Here is a 19,506-nt window from a genome sequence, read left to right as displayed (position 1 = left end):
ACGAAAAAGGGCGTACCTTAAAATCGCATTTATCGAGATGTTACATTCTGCTGGCTACGATTAAGTATTTCCGATCTTTCGACACTGCGGAACTCCAGGCGGCGAAGTCCCTGCCTCGGGTGGAGGCGGAAGGCCGGGCCTTGGCAGGCTCGTCACTCGGAGGAGTGATAGCCTTCCGTTTCGCAACACCAACATCCAGCTTGGTCGTTGCGGAGTCCCCCGGGGGTGGGGGTCTCGACGCGGACACAAGCAGAGGGGTAGGAACGGAAGATGCCGGCCGTGAAGTCTAGCACATGGCGGTGTCCAACACTTGCGTCGACTCGTCGAGCTGGGCAGTCTGCGTTGAAACAGCTGGCTTGTCAAGTCGTGGGGGTGGGGGCGGCGACGCAGACGGGACCGCCGCCAGCTTTGTCCCCCCCCCACCCCCCACCCCCCGTGCCGCACGTTTCCTCCTCCTCGTTCCTCTTCCCTTCCTCTAATGAGTGACCGCGTCGCCATACACCAGTCACAGTTGCCCGTGACCCGGTGTAAGTGACCCGGTACTCTAACAGATTCCCGTAACTAACAAGCAATCCCCCCAGGTGGGGGGGGGGGGGGCAAGTCGAGAGCACATGAACATAGGGCCTACGTCCGGCTTCATCGCGTGTTGTCAGAGAAGTGTGTGTGAGAGAGAGAGAGAGAGAGAGAGAGAGAGAGAGAGAGAGAGAGAGAGAGAGAGAGAGAGAGAGATAAAACCGGCTGTCACATAGGCTATTCTAATGGACAAAGCAGCAAGATATTTTTTATTATATACTTTCACACAGACAGGGAAGTACCTATGATGTTGCTACAATGTACAGGAAAACTCAGACAATCGCTCCCCCAGAATTCCGTGTAAAATATTTACGAGTAGAAACAGCTGTGGCTCTTGATTGGTAGTATTATATATTAGATTGATTATTTGTGCAAATATTAGTATCAATTGCCAATAAAGAGGTGGAAACTAGTGCAGGGTAGGCCCCACCCTTCCGTAAAACAAAAAGAAAAAGGTACTGCGATTTTCAACAAAAATTAGGGTTACTAATAAAATCATTTGTCAAATCCGTCCCCGCCCCATTTTCTTGCAGGTAGATTAAATTTGAGGTGTCACACTTTTTGTTTGTGTACTGCTTGGGTGTGTTCATCAATACGCTGCTTAAATATCAGTACGTTTTATTAGTAAACGTTAACATTATCTCTAATAGGAATTGATTTGGTACATTGGAACCCCAAGAAATATCCACGAATCACAAGAGAACCCGTAATCAGCCGATGTACTCGTTCGTGTTCGTCAACAAAAAAATAAAGAGGTAAATGTGACCTTCATTATTTATACAGTATCATTAGTGGTGATATATCGAAAGCCATTCTAGTGCTGACATATTTTTTTAAAGACATGGTACAATGACTATGGTCTAAATCGTAAACAAACGTTAAATAGAGATAAAATAAGCTTATCCTGACGTTTATTCCCGAAGGCTTCCGTGGTGAATTCTTCCCAAAAGATTGCACGCACCAACTTAAACTCGCAAGCATTTTTGATCCACAGCCTTGTCTTTCTTAACGCGGGCGTTCGTGAAACGTTTTGTCGTTTGTCATAGTTCGCCATGAGAAAACCAAACGTTAGCTAACGTCATTAAAAAGTGACTCGCGGTGAACAAAAATGGCTGCAAGACTTTTCGATTTTGTCCCCACAAAACTGTTAGAATTATTAGCATACCCACTCTGAATTACCGGTAGTTATGATGTGAACAAATTTAAATGTATATGTCATTATTGGAATTTTAAAAAAAGAAAAGAAAAGAAAAGAAAAAAGTAATTATATTGGCAAGCAGAACTATTTCAAAATGTTTCGTTGATAACATTTTTACTGTTTTGTTTAACCGTGGATGTATTTTTGTTTTTAATAGATACTAATCATTTCAAGACCTTATTTTTACTGTCAAAGCACTATTTGAGGATAATACAAAGTCAAGCATTTTTGTTGTTTTTGGTAAGAAATTTTGGAAAACGTATGCATATTAAAATAGGAAAACGCTCGCCGCGAACGCTTGCATTAAGAAACATAAGACAGATTGACATAACCCATAAAAATAACGTTCTTCGAAGAATAACATTCAGTTTTTCATTGACGTCGTCCAATCAGAATACAATAATTCGTATAACAGCGGAATGTTTCTAATATATATATATATATATATATGTGATAACAGACACGTATAAACAAATTTCGTAAAATAGGCCTACTGCCGCTAAAATAATATCGTTAGCAATGAATTAATACAGGTATAACGAATCTAACAAATCAGGAAGAAAAATACATAACAGAGTGCGACTATAAAACAAGCAACTTTATGGCCAAGCAAAAACACACAAATCAGAAGAAATTGAAAAAGTAATAGTAGATCAAAAATCGGAACATGTAACCAGTGTTTCTGCCAGAAAGAAATTTTTGGGTATGGCGCTATGAAATTGAATATTTATCTCCCAGATAGAAAATGGGTTAGTTTTAGGGTTAGGATTACGAAAATCATACAGTAATGATAAAAGTCATTCATTTTATCAAAAGGTCAACTTAAAAATAATAAATCTGCAAACAATTGTGGGTATGGTGCCATGCCCATTTTACCCTCTGACAGAAACCCTGATAACACGTCCCAACCCCGACACTAAATGTTAGGCCAAGTATCGCTGGACCAACCTGTCCTACGCATAGACGTAGTAATATTATAAATGTTGTGCTAAAACCTCTTATTCAGAATATATTCCTGGTCATGTCAAAGATGATCTCGACTTTTTAAACTTTGTAAACATTCCTAAAGAAATAACAGATCAAACACAGCTTGTTAGTTTTGACATTGTGTCACTTTATAATAGCATCCCCCATGATATTGGTATAGACGCTATTAAGTACTGGGTGGAGAAACAGCCAAAAGAAATTAATGTAATATTTGATAAATAATTCATATTAAAATCACTAGAATTTATATTAGAAAATAACACCTTCCAATTCAGTAACAATTCCTACATTCACAGGGGACAGCAATGGGAACAGAACATTCTCCAACATTTGCTACTGTAGTTCTAGCACACTTAGAAGAACTATACTCCAACATTGAAAGTGTATTTATATTTTGGGATCAATAAAAAAAGGAAACATTCAAACGATCGATCCTATCCTTCAAAACCTACACCAAAATATAAAATGCACAATGGAAAAAAGTAAAGAAAACATCCATTATTGGATATATTGGTAATTAAAAAGCCCAAATAACACAATCAGTACAGATGGTCACAACAGACATCAAACAATACCTTAATTTCTTTAGATCTCACGAACGCCGCACTAAAGTCAATTTACCCCCATTGTCTTACTGGACTCATTTGTACCGTGGTATCCAACCCAGAAGTAAGACTAATCAGACTACATTAACTAAGGCACTAACTACAAATCATTTGGTCTCCTATGAAAGTAATTATCACGGGCATTAAAAAAGCTTATAGTCAAGACCAAGTGTCTCTTAGGAATAAAACACCAAAACTTAATAATAAAGCTATAATACCTTTTGTTAGTTACAATTACCCCCCCCCCCCCCCCCCACACACACACACACAACAATGCCGAATTATTTCAAAATGCATACGACAATTTGTATTTTTTGCAATAAAGCGACACTATGAAGCCACTTTTAATTAAATTCACAATAATTAAAGGTAAACGACAATTTGTAAACTTAAAGAAGATACTAATAAATGCGAAATATTGAGAACAAGACACAGCCCCCAGAGTTACAAAATGTAAAGTCCAACGGTATGATACTTGTGAACACTTGCTAGAAGATTAAACATTGAATATAAATACAAAGGGATCTAGGCCTACTATGAAAAGCAATATGACTTGCTCATCAACAAATATAATTTATGTTATTAAATATACAAGCTGTGATGCATTTTTTATCATCCAAAAAGAGTAACTGTTAAATGACAACAAATTGTTTATGCAGAACACAGACATCTGCATGTTTCCAAACATATTCATCCTGGTGCGGCTGGTCATTTTAAAATGGGTCCAATATACCAACATATTCATCCTGGTGCGGCTGGTCATTTTAAAATGGGTCCAATATACCAACAAATTCATCCTGGTGCGGCTGGTCATTTTAAAATGGGTCCAATATACCAACATATTCATCCTGGTGCGGCTGGTCATTTTAAAATGGGTCCAATATACCAACATATTCATCCTGGTGCGGCTGGTCATTTTAAAATGGGTCCAATATACCAACATATTCATCCTGGTGCGGCTGGTCATTTTAAAATGGGTCCAATATACAAAGTATTTTCCAATCAAGAACAAAATTTTAATATACTTATGGACTCTAAAGAAATAAATTTTTCCATTAAACTGTTTGAATCGAGAGTTAGCATGAGCTAATGACAATTGCGTACCTCTCACATGTTAGTTACACCATCAAGGCAAATGAATATGTTAGTTGATTGCACTGTTTTTAATTAGAAGTAACAAACATTGAAACTTTATTCTAATTTGTTGCTGTTGTTTTTCAGGACCATATACATTTAAATCGTAAAAGTTTTGTTGTAATACTTTCCAGAAGACGTCATCAAACCGATGGCCTGTAAACATGACTCGAACAAAGCCAGAGCTCTGTCGCCGACGCCGCAGTTCTACAAGCGGAAACTGCCCGACGCCTGCATCTCGTTCTGCTCCGCCCTAGGCAAGCAGCTGTTCGCCGAGGCCCTGTCGTCTGGTCACATGGAGTGCTACTTCAAGCTGGCCGCCCAGTTCCGCACCCAGGACGAGCCGGCCTACTGCGGCCTCACCACGCTGGTGGTGGCGCTCAATGCGCTGGACGTGGACCCGGGCAGGGTGTGGAAGGGCCCCTGGCGCTGGTATCACGAGGACATGCTCCACTGCTGCGTGCCGCTCGACATCATTCAGAAGAACGGCATCAACATCGACGAGTTCGTCTGCATAGGCACGTGCAACTCGCTGAACGTGAAGGCCGTGCGTGTGCACGAATCTAAAGTGACGGAGGACATGTTCAGAGACGTCGTCAAGCAGTACAGCCGGCGCGACGATGCCTTCCTCGCCCTGTCCTACTCGAGGGCAGTTCTCGGCCAGACCGGGGACGGGCATTTCTCCCCTCTCGGAGGCTACCACCCTGGCAAGGACTTGCTGCTCATTCTAGACCTGGCTCGCTTCAAGTACCCGCCTCACTGGGTGTCACTGTCGCTCATCTACAAGGCGATGAAGGCTGCAGACAAAGCCACTGGTATTCATTCATTCCTTTCAGCTTATTCTCCTGCTTATATCCAATTAAGGTTCAAGCACGCTGTCCTGGGCACATACCTCAGCTATTTGAGCTGTCTGTTCAGAACAGTGGGTTAGTTGTCAGTGAGAGAAAAGAGGGTGTAGTGGTCTTACACATAGGCCTACCTATAGAGTCGTTAAAACTCGCTCTGGGTGGGAACCGCTACCCGACTGCGAACACGGTACCTAACAGTCTTATGTCCGATGGCTTAACCAGGACACCACCGAGACCGGTCCTACTGATATGTAGCTCTGTCTGTAAGGTGTGTGTCCACATACCAAGGTGAAATGATCTTACCCAGATACGTAAAGTTTTAGTGTTAAAAACATTTTATTAGTATTAGACACCCCACTTAGAGACGTATTTTGCCCTAGAGCCCCCACCCCACCCCAAACACACACAAGAAAGCTAACAAGTCAACTAGAACTAGACAAAACTTCCATTAGCCCTGATCTGAGATGTACAACCCAGTGAGGTGTCGGTACTGATGGTGCTGGCTCGGGGGGGGGGGGGGGGGGGGGGGGGGATGTCACGATATTGTCAAAATGTCCTTCCGAAAGTACCTTGATGTTGTGCAGTTTTACAGAATTTTGCTGCTTAAATAAAATGACAAATCGCTATTATTTTTTATCGCAGGATTGCCACGTGGTTTCATGACGTTGTCCCGGAGTTTGAAACATATGCTCGTCCTAGTTCGGCTTTGTGAACATTTAAGCATTCGTTCCCGCCCGAACCAGATGCAGAGCGTGACGTCATTCATCAAACGCTGGAACGCCTGGCTGCAGGCGCACCTGTCTTCACGCGCCATCGTTCAGTCACTGGACAACACCAGCCAAGAAGATGCGACTGCCATTACACGGGAATGCTGCCAGGAATTCGTCCGGTTTCTCCTAGAACTGGATTCCGGAATCCGTCTGATGACACTCCAGCCGGGGATAAAGTGTCCCAGGGAGATCGCCCAGCAACTAGACTGCTTCGTGGGTCGGTTAGTGCGCGAGCTCGAGACGTCAGCAGCTTTTAGCGAGATGGCCAAGGTGATGCAGGATCTTAACCTTCCTGACAGGCAGAAGCTGGATGAGACTTTCCCGCTACTGGAGGAGAAGCCGTTGTGTTCCGTGTACGACAAACTGACGTCAGTGCACCTCGCTACCATTCTCCTCCTCGCCTGGCCGGAGGTATGCGGAGAGGACGAGACGCCCGTCTGTCGAACTAGCTGTTCCTATGGCAACAAGAGGGATGATCCTCCCTCAGGCACACTAGCGTCCGAGTTGTGTGCCCTGCGAGAACAGCTTCTGGTGGTACTTAATTTCCGAGAGGAGTTCGTGTGTAACAGCAAAGCGTGTGTTATGCCGAAATGTCTATACTAAAGCTGTATCCAAACCGTACACGTGCGACGCGAAATAATTATATGTCGTGTCGCACGTATGCGGTTAGGATGCGGCAATTAAAATCAATGATTTCTAAAATAATCGCTCGCGTCCGGTTAAGCTGTATCCTAACTGGAGGCGAGCGATTATTATAGAAATCATTGATTTCAATTACTGCATTCTAACTGCACGCGTGCGGCGCGACAGATAAATACGGTTAGGATACAGCTTTAAGGTACAGAAAGAAAGAAAGAAATGTTTTATTTAACGACGCACTCAACACATTTTATTTACGGTTATATGGCGTCAGACATATGGTTAAGGACCACACAGATTTTGAGAGGAAACCCGCTATCGCCATTACATGGGCTACTCTTCCGATTGGCAGCAAGGGATCTTTTATTTGCGCTTCCCACAGGCAGGATAGCACAAACCATGGCCTTTGTTGAACCAGTTATGGATCACTGGTCGGTGCAAGTGGTTTACACCTACCCATTGAGCCTTGCGGAGCACTCACTCAGGGTTTGGAGTCGATATCTGGATTAAAAAACCCATTCCTCGACTGGGATCCGAACCCAGTACCTACCAGCCTGTAGACCCTTTAGGGTACAGCGTAACTCTACTTTATGTGTACGTCATGTCAGAATAACTACTCTGTAACAGCAGAACGTGCGTCATGCCGAAATAATTCTTTTTTTTTCTACTTGTGCTGCATGCTGAAATGACTACGAGTTCAGCTTTACTTGTCATTCCAAAGCAACTATTTTTGTGTCATGCTAAAATGACTACTTTTTTAAAAAAAATAAAAAATTTTTTTTATTTATTATCAGCTACTGGATGCCAGCATTTGGTAATTTTTACTCTTTTTTTTTTGTTCTTTTTTGTTTTTGACTACTGGTTCTACTTTACTTGTACGGCATATCAAAATGACTTTTCTAGTCAAACGACACTGGCGGCACTACGTCTAATATTTGCCTGTTGTCCCAAAACACGACTAGTAACTGTGTGGTTGCCCCCACCCATCTTCAATGTAGATGTATATAAAATCCTGGCTGCGGCGACGTCACACGATGACAGTGTACCGTTAGATACCATGTAATATCTCACGAGTTGTTTTAAAACTTATCTAACGCGCGAAAGCGTATTTTGTCTCATGTCATGATTAGCGAAGAATGTTTTTTGTTTTTTTTAAATAAATAAATGTGTATAGATCTACATGTCTACTCTGATATAGCATTTTCCATTAATTTATTGTATACATTTTCTGTATTGCTTTTGTAGCTTTCACTTGTGTTTTCTTCAAAATATCTTAATATAATTGCTACAATAATCCGGCTGGTGGCACAAAAGTAGTGCGTGTCGGGGAGGGGGGTAGTAGGCGTGGCATAATCTTTTTCGGTTCATCGAAATATGAACGAAAAAAAAGTAAGCACCTCTGGACCAATCAGATTGCCGTAAAGTGTATAGACGCAAAGAAAATTTTATTATAAAACATTAAACAGTAGTTGCTAATTAATTTTTAATTGACGAGGAATATCGCTTATCAATATTTTGAAAACAAAATGTTATCTATACGTACTTACACACACCAGTACGTATATACATATATAAATGAATAATAATAATTAAAAAACCCAATATGTATTTATTTTTTTTATATTTTTTATTTAAAAATTCGTGTGATTTCTTTCACATTTGGCAAAACAAGTATACATTAATTTTAAAAATAAAATATTTATGAAATGAATCCAAATGGTTACTGGTTATGTTTCGCATGGCGCATTTCGTTTTAAAACCACTTCTTCTTGTATGCTGCATGTTAATTTGTTATATCAAACAACACGTCAGTAACAAGCGGACTGCTTGCACCTTCAGTGAAAACCATTCACCATGTCAATGGTGTATTTGTTATATCAAACAACACATGTCTATAACAAGCGGTGTGCTTGCAACTTCAGTGGAAACCATTCACCATGTCAATGGTGTATTTGTTGTATCAAACAACACGTCAATAACAAGCGGACTGCTTGCACCTTCAGTGAAAACCATTCACCATGTCAATGGTATATTTGTTATATCAAACAACAGATGTCTATAACAAGCGGTGTGCTTGCAACTTCAGTGGAAACCATTCACCATGTCAATGGTATATTTGTTATTTCAGACAACTCACATGTCTATAACAAGCGGTGTGCTTGCAACTTCAGTGGAAACCATTCACCATGTTAATGGTATATTTGTTATATCAAACAACACGTCTATAACAAGCGGACTGCTTGCAACTTCAGTGGAAACCATTCACCATGTTAATGGTATATTTGTTATATCAAACAACACGTCTATAACAAGCGGACTGCTTGCAACTTCAGTGGAAACCATTCACCATGTTAATGGTATATTTGTTATTTCAGACAACTCGCATGTCTACAACAAGAGGACTGCTTGCAACTTCAGTGGAAACCATTCACCATGTTAATGGTATATTTGTTATTTCAGACAACTCGCATGTCTATAACAAGCGGACTGCTTGCAACTTCAGTGGAAACCATTCACCATGTCAATGGTATATTCAGAATAAGTTATTGTAGCGTACGCCCGTCATGAGCGCAGGTGCCGGCCTCAGTCATCTCCTCCGTCGAGGACAGGGCAAGGATTGGGAGAAAGCATCGCCCGCGTTGGAAAGTGCAAGAGAACACCAGCACCCCCACCGGGGTCGGTAGTGGGCGGGGGCAGTTTTGGTGCTATTGATTTTTCCAATGTCCCGTATGATAAAGTCAAAAAGGAAAGTATTGCGCAATTTCTGGAAGTAATTTTATCGCGTTGTGGAACGGTTTATCGAAAGAGAATGGGGAGCTACGTATTAATTTGAACTTAGTTTGCCGAGAGTAGCTCTTATTGGAACCTAGCCTGCTGGACTATAGGTACTATGCGATTCATTATATTGCAGGGATCCAGTCTATTTTAACACCAAAGAGAAGTAAATCTCTACTTGGTTAACCCTTTGCTGGTCAGTCAGTGTTCAGAAAGTTCCCTGAAAAATAAGCAGTGCTATTAATTAAGCAAGCTGATTGTTCAAAACATTTATCATGCCAAATTTAGAAAGGGGCCGCAGTCATAATACTACCTGCATCTAAGAAGCAGCATCACATGCAGACCACCACCAGAGATTATAGATGTTAAATACAAGAAGTACTTAGTATGTAGCTCAATACATACATGTAGTTGAACATCACACACGTTAACATTACTATCCACAACATAGCCTGCTCAAGGTAGTACTAAACCAAATAACAACAGGCTGGGTCAAAGTTTGAGGTGCACGTAACTTTTAATAGAGCAGTTAATACCACAACTCCTGCCATTGGTGATAAATGTGATTGTTGTGATAAAATGTTGGTTCATTTGTTAGGGGTCCTACTAAAACTAGCATGACAATTGTTGTGTGTAACTAGGGTAGTCATAGGCACTACCAATTATGTCTAAAATAAGCAACACCCACCCCCTCCCCCCTTATTTTTTCTGATTTACTTTAAGAATGAAGGCTGGTAGTATTTATATCCATCACGTATATGTTAATTGATATGCTGCGTGTAGGAGTTTTAGCCACATGTTACGCTTGTCGTCTATGGAATTTGATTTGGTGGTACACACCCTTGAGCATCACAAAGACACTACCATTTTCAGGCTACATACACAGGCACGACGGAGCAGACATAATTATGAATAAAAAAATATTCTTGGTAGTAAATCTTAAGGCAGAGATGCATTTTACTTGTAGAATGCAGGAAATTGCATTTCAGGACCTCTAGTTTTCAACCCCCCTAAACATTTTGCTTTGCGCCCTCAATTTCAGTCAGCCCCCCCCCCCCCCCCCCCCCCCCCCAGCAATAATGTATACTTGCTTCCACCGTGCCGATGCACTGTGCATACTAACTGGAAAGCACATTCACCTGCAGCCAAACACCAGAGCCCACGACTAAAGAAGTAACTGTGTATAGCTCAACATCACTGGATCTACACTAAAAGGAATCCTAGCCTACATCCATTATATCTTACACTTTTGAGCACTCAACAAAAATAACCAACACAGATGAAAAATAGACTTTATTAAACGAACAAAACAAACAACAAACTTCATCCGATACACAATACCATTATAATGAATGTTGGTATATACAAGCTGTAGCTTATGGCAAAAGAAAATAATTTACATATAATTAAAAAATCACACATGACCAATAATTCCCATGTTTGTAAAAAAAACAAAAAACAACGAATGATGGAAAACAAGACTAACCAATGAGATACATTTGAATAGACTAGTAAATGAACTCCTATAACCAACTACAATGGGTAGGCTATTTTGTATTGTTTTTTTGTTTTTTGTTTTTTAAAGAACAATTTGGAAAATAATAATAAAGTTGCAGTGGGGAGATGACGATTTGTGGAAGTAACCAATGTTCTTAGTTGAGGAGTGGGTGTGGGTCTAGATTACCACATGTAAGCAGGATAGTCTCCACATCAAAGGCCAACAGACAAATACAGGAAGCAGGATAGTCTTCACATCAAAGGCCAACAGACAAATACAGGAAGCAGGATAGTCTCCACATCAAAGGCCAACCGAAAAGACAAATACAGGAAGCAGGATAGTCTTCACATCAAAGGCCAACAGACAAATACAGGAAGCAGGAGTCTCCACATCAAAGGCCAACAGACAAATACACAGCAGGATAGGCTTCAATCAAAGGCCAACAGACAAATACAGGAAGCAGGATAGTCTCCACATCAAAGGCCAACCGAAAAGACAAATACAGGAAGCAGGATAGTCTTCACATCAAAGGCCAACAGACAAATACAGGAAGCAGGATAGTCTTCACATCAAAGGCCAACAGACAAATACAGGAAGCAGGATAGTCTTCACATCAAAGGCCAACCGAAAAGACAAATACAGGAAGCAGGATAGTCTTCACATCAAAGGCCAACCGACAAATACAGGAGGCAGGTTAGTCTCCACATCAAAGGCCAACCGAAAAGACAAATACAGGAAGCAGGATAGTCTTCACATCAAAGGCCAACCGACAAATACAGGAGGCAGGTTAGTCTCCACATCAAAGGCCAACCGAAAAGACAAATACAGGAAGCAGGATAGTCTCCACATCAAAGGCCAACCGAAAAGACAAATACAGGAAGCAGGATAGTCTCCACATCAAAGGCCAACCGAAAAGACAAATACAGGAAGCAGGATAGTCTTCACATCAAAGGCCAACAGACAAATACAGGAAGCAGGATAGTCTTCACATCAAAGGCCAACAGACAAATACAGGAAGCAGGATAGTCTTCACATCAAAGGCCAACAGACAAATACAGGAAGCAGGATAGTCTTCACATCAAAGGCCAACAGACAAATACAGGAAGCAGGATAGTCTCCACATCAAAGGCCAACCGAAAAGACAAATACAGGAAGCAGGATAGTCTTCACATCAAAGGCCAACTGACATACAGGAAGCAGGATAGTCTCCACATCAAAGGCCAACCGACAAATACAGGAGGCAGGTTAGTCTCCACATCAAAGGCCAACAGACAAATACAGGAAGCAGGATAGTCTCCACATCAAAGGCCAACAGACAAATACAGGAAGCAGGATAGTCTCCACATCAAAGGCCAACAGACAAATACAGGAAGCAGGATAGTCTTCACATCAAAGGCCAACCAAAAAGACAAATACAGGAAGCAGGATAGTCTCCACATCAAAGGCCAACCGACAAATACAGGAGGCAGGTTAGTCTCCACATCAAAGGCCAACCGACAAATACAGGAAGCAGGTTAGTCTCCACATCAAAGGCCAACCGACAAAAGGCAAATACAGGAAGCAGGATGGTCTCCACATCAAAGGCCAACAAACAAATACAGGAAGCAGGATAGTCTCCACATCAAATGCCAACTGACAAATACAGGAAGCAGAATAGTCTCCACATCAAAGGCCAACTGACAAATACAGGAAGCAGAATAGTCTCCACATCAAAGGCCAACTGACAAATACAGGAGGCAGGTTAGTCTCCACATCAAAGGCCACCTGACAAATACAGGAGGCAGGTTAGTCTCCACATCAAAGGCCAACCGACAAATACAGGAAGCAGAATAGTCTCCACATCAAAGGCCAACTGACAAATACAGGAGGCAGGTTAGTCTCCACATCAAAGGCCAACCAACAAATACAGGAAGCAGGATACTAGTAGTCTCCATATCAAAAACCAACCGACAAATACAGGAAGCAGGATAGTCTCCACATCAAAGGCCAACCAACAAATACAGGAAGCAGGATACTAGTAGTCTCCATATCAAAAACCAACCGACAAATACAGGAAGCAGGATAGTCTCCACATCAAAGGCCAACTGACAAATACAGGTGGCAGGTTAGTCTCCACATCAAAGGCCAACCAACAAATACAGGAGGCAGGTTAGTCTCCACATCAAAGGCCAACCAACAAATACAGGAGGCAGGTTAGTCTCCACATCAAAGGCCAAACGGCAAATACAGGAAGCAGGTTAATCTCTTGGGGAAAGTTTGATAACTTGATCACACCGGGAGTGGGGGTTGGGATGTATGTCTGGGACGTTGCATGTCATGTCATGTCATAGGGTTTTACATGCACATTCAGAATAAGCTGTTGTAGCGCACGCCCGTCCATGACAGGAAAGGTGGGGGCCTGGGAGGTTGCTCCATAATAGTTACTTTATACTACTGCAATGAGTATTGTCTGTGTTTACTAGTTTTTTAAATATATTTTTATTTTGTAGGTGGTCGGTAAACATGAAAACATCTCTTCCTGCCTCACTGTAAGAGATCAATTCTGGAACAGATCTAATATTTTAAATTAAAGAAGAATTAAATTAAAGATCTGAAACACATGAAATATAAATTTCAGTTTGAATGTCTTTCAAGTAATGCCAGCATTTGTATGATGATTATCATAACTTACACAAACTAACATTAAACAAAGTTCTGAATAATCACTATAGAATTTATTGACAATTAAAATTCCGACAAAGGGGCATAACATATCCCAAGATCAATAAGTTTGGGGCACATCATGGTTAAAATAGATCACTTGGTTCAAAAGGCTGTTAACAATGTAAAATGGCAGTTGGTATAATGATCTTACTTCTTACTGGTGTTCTACAGAAGCAACACAATGTTTATATATGATTACGACCCTTAAAACGCTTTAAAACAGACTGCAGTTATCATGTACATGTCCTGGTTTGTTTTGTTGGTTTTGTCTTCTTTTTTTTTTTATAAACAACTGGTTCTAAAAAATATACAAAGACTTAAAAACAAAACATTTTATTTTAACAGTATCATTAAAAAAAGTATGAGATACATGTATTAAACAAGATTTCAAAGTAAACAAATCTATAAAATTGGTGATAAAATAAAACAAGTTTCAGATTCATATAAAAATTAGAACTTTTCTCTGTAGAAACATCATATCGTACGAAAAATAAAAGATATCCCAGTGCCAAATATACCACCTAAGACAAAACAAACAATATATACATGTATACATGAAAACAGGGTACAAGTTGCTGTTTACCAAATGAACAAATGTGAATTAAAGCTGAATTTGTCATATATACTTGACTATTAATTCGCCCCAAAAGCTATTTTAAAATCACATGCGCTTGTAGATTTACCGCTATAAACATCTGTTATGTGTAGACAGAAAAATACGAAAATCACTAAGTACACTAAGTTTCACTATAATAATGCATGTATGTATAGGAATCCTTCTTTGAAAATGGTACCTTTTAGACTCCATATACAACTTGACAGCTAAATACACAATTAACATATTCCCTGGATACATGTCAGATATGAAAACATTAATATCACTGGACAGACAAAACAAAAAATAAATGTTTCCAAATAATTAACAATAAATTAGGAAACAAATTGAGACATCAGAAATGATCATTGTTTTAATGTTATTTATCATTAAACATAAGAACAAAATTTCTTAAAATGTAAATAAAGACCAGATCTTAAACTAGTTTATGTTCATGTTTGTGATGCATGAGATCAGGCTTCGACTGAATCTAGTCTATATCAGGGTTCCCCATGTAGCCACGTTACATATAGAACCAGACAGTTTATGAAGGGTTCCCTATGTAGCCACGTTACATATAGAACCAGTCAGTTTCTGAAAGGTTTCCCATGTAGCCACGTTACATATAGAACCAGTCAGTTTCTGAAAGGTTCCCCATGTAGCCACATCAAATATAGAACCAGACAGTTTTTGAAAGGTTCCCTTCATTGAAACACCATAGCATGCATATTAATAAGCATTCTTGTCAAAATGCTTGCCATAGAAATAAAAATATTAAAAAAATACACTGCATGTAATTCTGAATATCACACCTGAATATTGCGATTTCTGACTTTGTATAATCTAGTCACCTACATACCAAAACAACTATAGCCCTTCCCAGCAGTGAATAGCATTTTCTTACAATGGAATACATTACAATCTATTTATTTCTGAACTGATTGTCTTTTAAAGTGCACACAAAAATAGTGTTTGTTGTTTTGTTATTTCCAAAACACTGTCAAATGAAACTGAAATTATTTATTTTTAACAATGATCATGAGGAACTGGGAAGGACTGTAACTGACCAAAACAGAACACCTTCCACACTAAAATAAATATATTATATTAACTCGTTTTAACAATGGACTTTTTGAAGTTTCAGGAAGGGGTGTACACTCATACACTCAGTCTTAGATCCACATCTGTATTAATGGTGGACTCTTTAAAAAAAAATGGAATGTTTGATAGTTCTCCAGTAAATGACAAACTGATGGCTATTCACGTCTCACTAAAACTACATGAACATAATTAAAACTACATGAACATAACTAAAACTATATGAACATAATTAAAACTACATGAATACTACATGCATAAAAAATACTTTATTAAAGACTGGAATCTACATCTTAAAGGTGCATGGCTCTTTTACAGCACATGGGTGTCAAACATTTGGTAATTTGTGACTAGTAGTCATCAGAGGAAACTGGCTACAATTTTCCATTAGCAGCAATGGATCTTTTTGATGTACTTCCCCACAGACAGGGCAGCATATACCAGGGCTAGCTCGGTGTATTCAGAAATGTCAACAAATTATCTAAAAATTGCAAAACCAATACTTATTTTCAAAAAAGTATCAATTATTACAAACTTTTTTGCCAAATTAAAATAATATTCACCAGTTGTTCTTAAAATTTGCAATTTGGGAGTGGCTACCATGGCCTTTGATATACAAGTCATGGTGCACCGGTTGGGAAGGGGAATAACCCAATCACAGATTGGGCCCACTGAGATGGTTTGATCCTACGATGCATGCACATCAGGCGAGCGCTCTACCAACTGAGCTAGATCCCGCTCCCTTCTGTAAATAGTGCCAGAAACTGAATGAGCAGCATACAGGCTGTCCAGAAGTCACTTATAACAAAAGTAGGAATGAAAATATAGAAAATAGAGGACAAAAGAAGGAAAATGGACGGAAAACATGGGACAAAAGTAAGACAGAAACGGTATGCAGCAACATTACGAATGTGTTAAAACCAAACAGTGGCATTACTGACACATTTTTTTTTTATGTGGTGCTCAGTGGATACCTGTATTTTTGTTAACAAAATAACATTTTGTAAAGTTTGGCTATAACAGAAGGACTGAAGGAGCGCAATACAAAAGCATGGCCAAAGTATCAAAGAGTGCCAGAAATTAAAATTCTTTTCACATTAACTTTCAGGATGTAAATTTAATATGTTTAGATATCTTGCCACCAAAAACACAATTTTCAATAAAATGTTGATGACTTTTATAATAACACAAGCAATATGCAGACTTTAATGTTCAGAAATTCACGGCATTTTGAAACTACTTATGGCAAAGTATTTTAAAACAAAAAAGTAGGAAAAAATGGGAAAAATAGGACATGTAACAAAAAGTTGGAAAGGTAGGATTGCTGGACAGCCTGAGCATGCATTAATTCTGAATACTGATTTCAGCTTTAAAGGCACCCAATCACAGATTTAGTGGGCCTTATTTCTCTAAATATGGATTATAAATGACAATTACATTAATTTGGAATACCAAACCTCGCTATTGTATCACCCAAAACATTTTAATTGAACCACGATTGAGGGAATCCCATGACAACCTGTGAGCAGCTTCATTTAAAAAAAATGGAACTCTTTTATAAGGAGTCTAAAACATACGACAAAAGCGAGTATTGATGAGGCTATATATATGACAGCCACGTAAAGTACCTTTGAATATTATATACTGGGACTTTAAATGGTTGGAACATAAACTGAGTTTTTTTTTGTTTATTATTATTATTATTATTATTATTATTATTATTTGTTTTATTTATTTATTTATTTTTTTATTACTGTGTTTTGTTTAGTGGTTTTTTGTTTGTTTTTTAATGGAGCCATCGTACACAGGACCACTGCGGGCACATGTGCAGAAATTTTAGCAAGGGGGTCTAGACTGAGGTGAGCAACGTTTACAGGGGGTGACACACTCCCCCGGACAATTATCGGGGAAAAAAAACAGAAAACAAAATTTGCTTAAGCAGGGGATTGAGCAAGCGATTATTAATTTTTTAGGGGGGGGGGGGGGGGGGGGGGGGGGGGAGTAGGAGGGGAAGAGCGAGGGTTATTTTGTTGTTTAATTTGTTAGCATGGGTGGGGGTCTATATGGAGGTGAGTGAAGTTTACGGTGAGGGGTCGAGACACGTTCCCCGAAAAATGTATCACCCCCCCAAAATGTGCCTGCACCGACAAAAAACATTGTGGCACAATAATTTTTGCCTAATACACAACATAATGCCCTGCTTTACTGGAAACTGAAGCCGTGTCTATTTATTGTTATTTATTAATTACAATGTCATGTCAATACAATTTACCTCATCGACCTCATTAATGTAATCTAATTTGCAGTTATCACATTTCTAATGTAAAAATATGCCTTGTGCCCCCTCCCGTATATATATTATCTGCAGGTATGTAAAAATATGGCTTGTGCCCCCTCCCGTATATATATTATCTGCAGGTATGTAAAAATAGTATAGAGAGGTTTCTCAACTATACCGTTACTATACGGATAGTCACTGCTCACCATTTTGAGTGTAGTTGGCGACGCACTAGGAATTTGCTGCCAGTTGTTTACAATTAAACGGCCTGCTATATGTAATACAGTTCGTGGCTAATATATAATTTAAAATAATAATGATAATAATAGTAGTAATAACAATAATAATACTTCTGAGAATGCCGCCATATTTAAGTCACTAACCGTACCGATCTGCGAAACTAGCTAAGCTTAGTAATGTTACCGAATCATAGTTATTAATTATGCTTATATGTAACAATAATGGCACATTGACAGTTCGAAACAGATAACACATTTCCTTCCGACTGCTTCCAGTTACAAGCCCCTGTTGTTACTTTGTGTACTGTCCGTAGTTGGTGTGTATTTATTTTCTTTTTCAGATAATCTCTCAGCAGCTGATAATTTTTTGTATTTATATGTATTCATTCATTCATTCATTCATTCATTCATTCATTCATTCATATATTATAATAATAATAATAATAATAATTATTATTATTATTTTTATTATAATAGTACTGCAGGGGCAATATTACGCTATTCATATACGGTAGCAGGGTAAAATGGGTATGGCGCAATACCAAATTTTATTGCAGATTTTAAAAACATTCAAGTTAACCTTTTGACAAAATTAATGACTCTTTATTATTACTGTATGATTTTCATAACCCTAACCCTACACCTAACCCATTTTATTTTTGGGAGATCCCCCCCCGTACTCCCTATCGACTGCTGTTGCATTCAGCAAACACATTGTAAATATTTAATTTCATAGCGCATACCCAAAAATGTCTTTCCGGCAGAAACCAGGGGACAATATTTCGAAATCTGAGGTAACCAGAAACAGGTGCACATGGTTTTTACCTAGGAAACCAATTGTTCGGTTACGTGAATTATATTTGCGTAACCTGTGGATTACCTGATCAGTTACCTCAAAGTTACGTTGAAATTATATTTTAAATACATAATTTTTAGCTCAAACATAAAGTTAAAACAAAATACAAAAGAACACGTTTTATAAACAGTTTCTTTAATGCTTACAAATCGAAAGAAATGACTTGTAGATGTTTCTTTTGTTTTCGTACAATCGTAGCATTGTAGATTTATTATTATTATTATTATTATTCACCACTTGCCATCGGGATCACAAAAAGTAATTTTTAGTTGCCCGAATCTAAAAACCACTGTTCTCGGGCATCGGGCCACCGTATTCTAGAACCTCTGTGCAGTTTGCGGAAGTTAACACTATTGTAAAAGGACTAAATATCAGCCCAGTACTGAAACAAAATAGATACATTTGGAGGAAAAATGCCCATTCCCTGGTGCATGATTAGACTAATAATTTTATTTTATAAATAACAAATAAAGGTTACCATTTGTCACTATGTAAAATTTAGTATACAGCAGATTAAAAAACCCCACCAAAAACCCAAACAACAAAAGTCCAGTTCCTCTGAACTATAAAACAAGATACTCATTGGTGCATGATTAGATTAATAAAAATAAATCTTATAATAACATAAAAAGAAAGACCACAATTTGACACTGATATTTTGCAGTGGCGATGCTACTTTCGCTTTATGGATGGTACATCTATACTACAGT

At 39.0% G+C, this 19,506-nt stretch overlaps 2 protein-coding genes across 2 annotated transcripts in view; one reads left to right on the top strand and one right to left on the bottom strand.

Moving 5' to 3' along the window:
* Window positions 1-19,506, bottom strand: part of LOC121384808 (glutathione gamma-glutamylcysteinyltransferase-like) — a 118,853-nt gene that overhangs the window by 34,941 nt on the left and 64,406 nt on the right. The gene's annotated exons all lie outside the window — the stretch shown is intronic.
* LOC121384806 (glutathione gamma-glutamylcysteinyltransferase-like) lies at window positions 1,272-7,058 on the top strand. Its single transcript, XM_041515394.1, has 3 exons — window positions 1,272-1,328; window positions 4,632-5,312; window positions 5,988-7,058. The coding sequence occupies exons 2-3, from the start codon at window positions 4,649-4,651 to the stop codon at window positions 6,716-6,718; spliced, it is 1,395 nt and encodes a 464-aa protein (XP_041371328.1). The 5' UTR covers window positions 1,272-1,328; window positions 4,632-4,648; the 3' UTR covers window positions 6,719-7,058.

This window comes from Gigantopelta aegis, chromosome 10 (genome assembly GCF_016097555.1).
Source record: "Gigantopelta aegis isolate Gae_Host chromosome 10, Gae_host_genome, whole genome shotgun sequence".
NCBI lineage: Eukaryota > Metazoa > Mollusca > Gastropoda > Neomphalida > Peltospiridae > Gigantopelta > Gigantopelta aegis.
This window is presented reverse-complemented; position numbering and strand designations above follow the sequence as displayed.

What these genes read in the sequence shown, in the direction of transcription:
- LOC121384806 (XM_041515394.1), top strand. Translation starts at nt 4,649, where the DNA reads ATGGCCTGTAAACATGACTCGAACAAAGCCAGAGCTCTGTCGCCGACG. An exon ending in GGCTGCAGACAAAGCCACTG is followed by an intron (nt 5,313 to 5,987) that starts GTATTCATTCAT and finishes TTTTTATCGCAG; the next exon opens with GATTGCCACGTGGTTTCATG.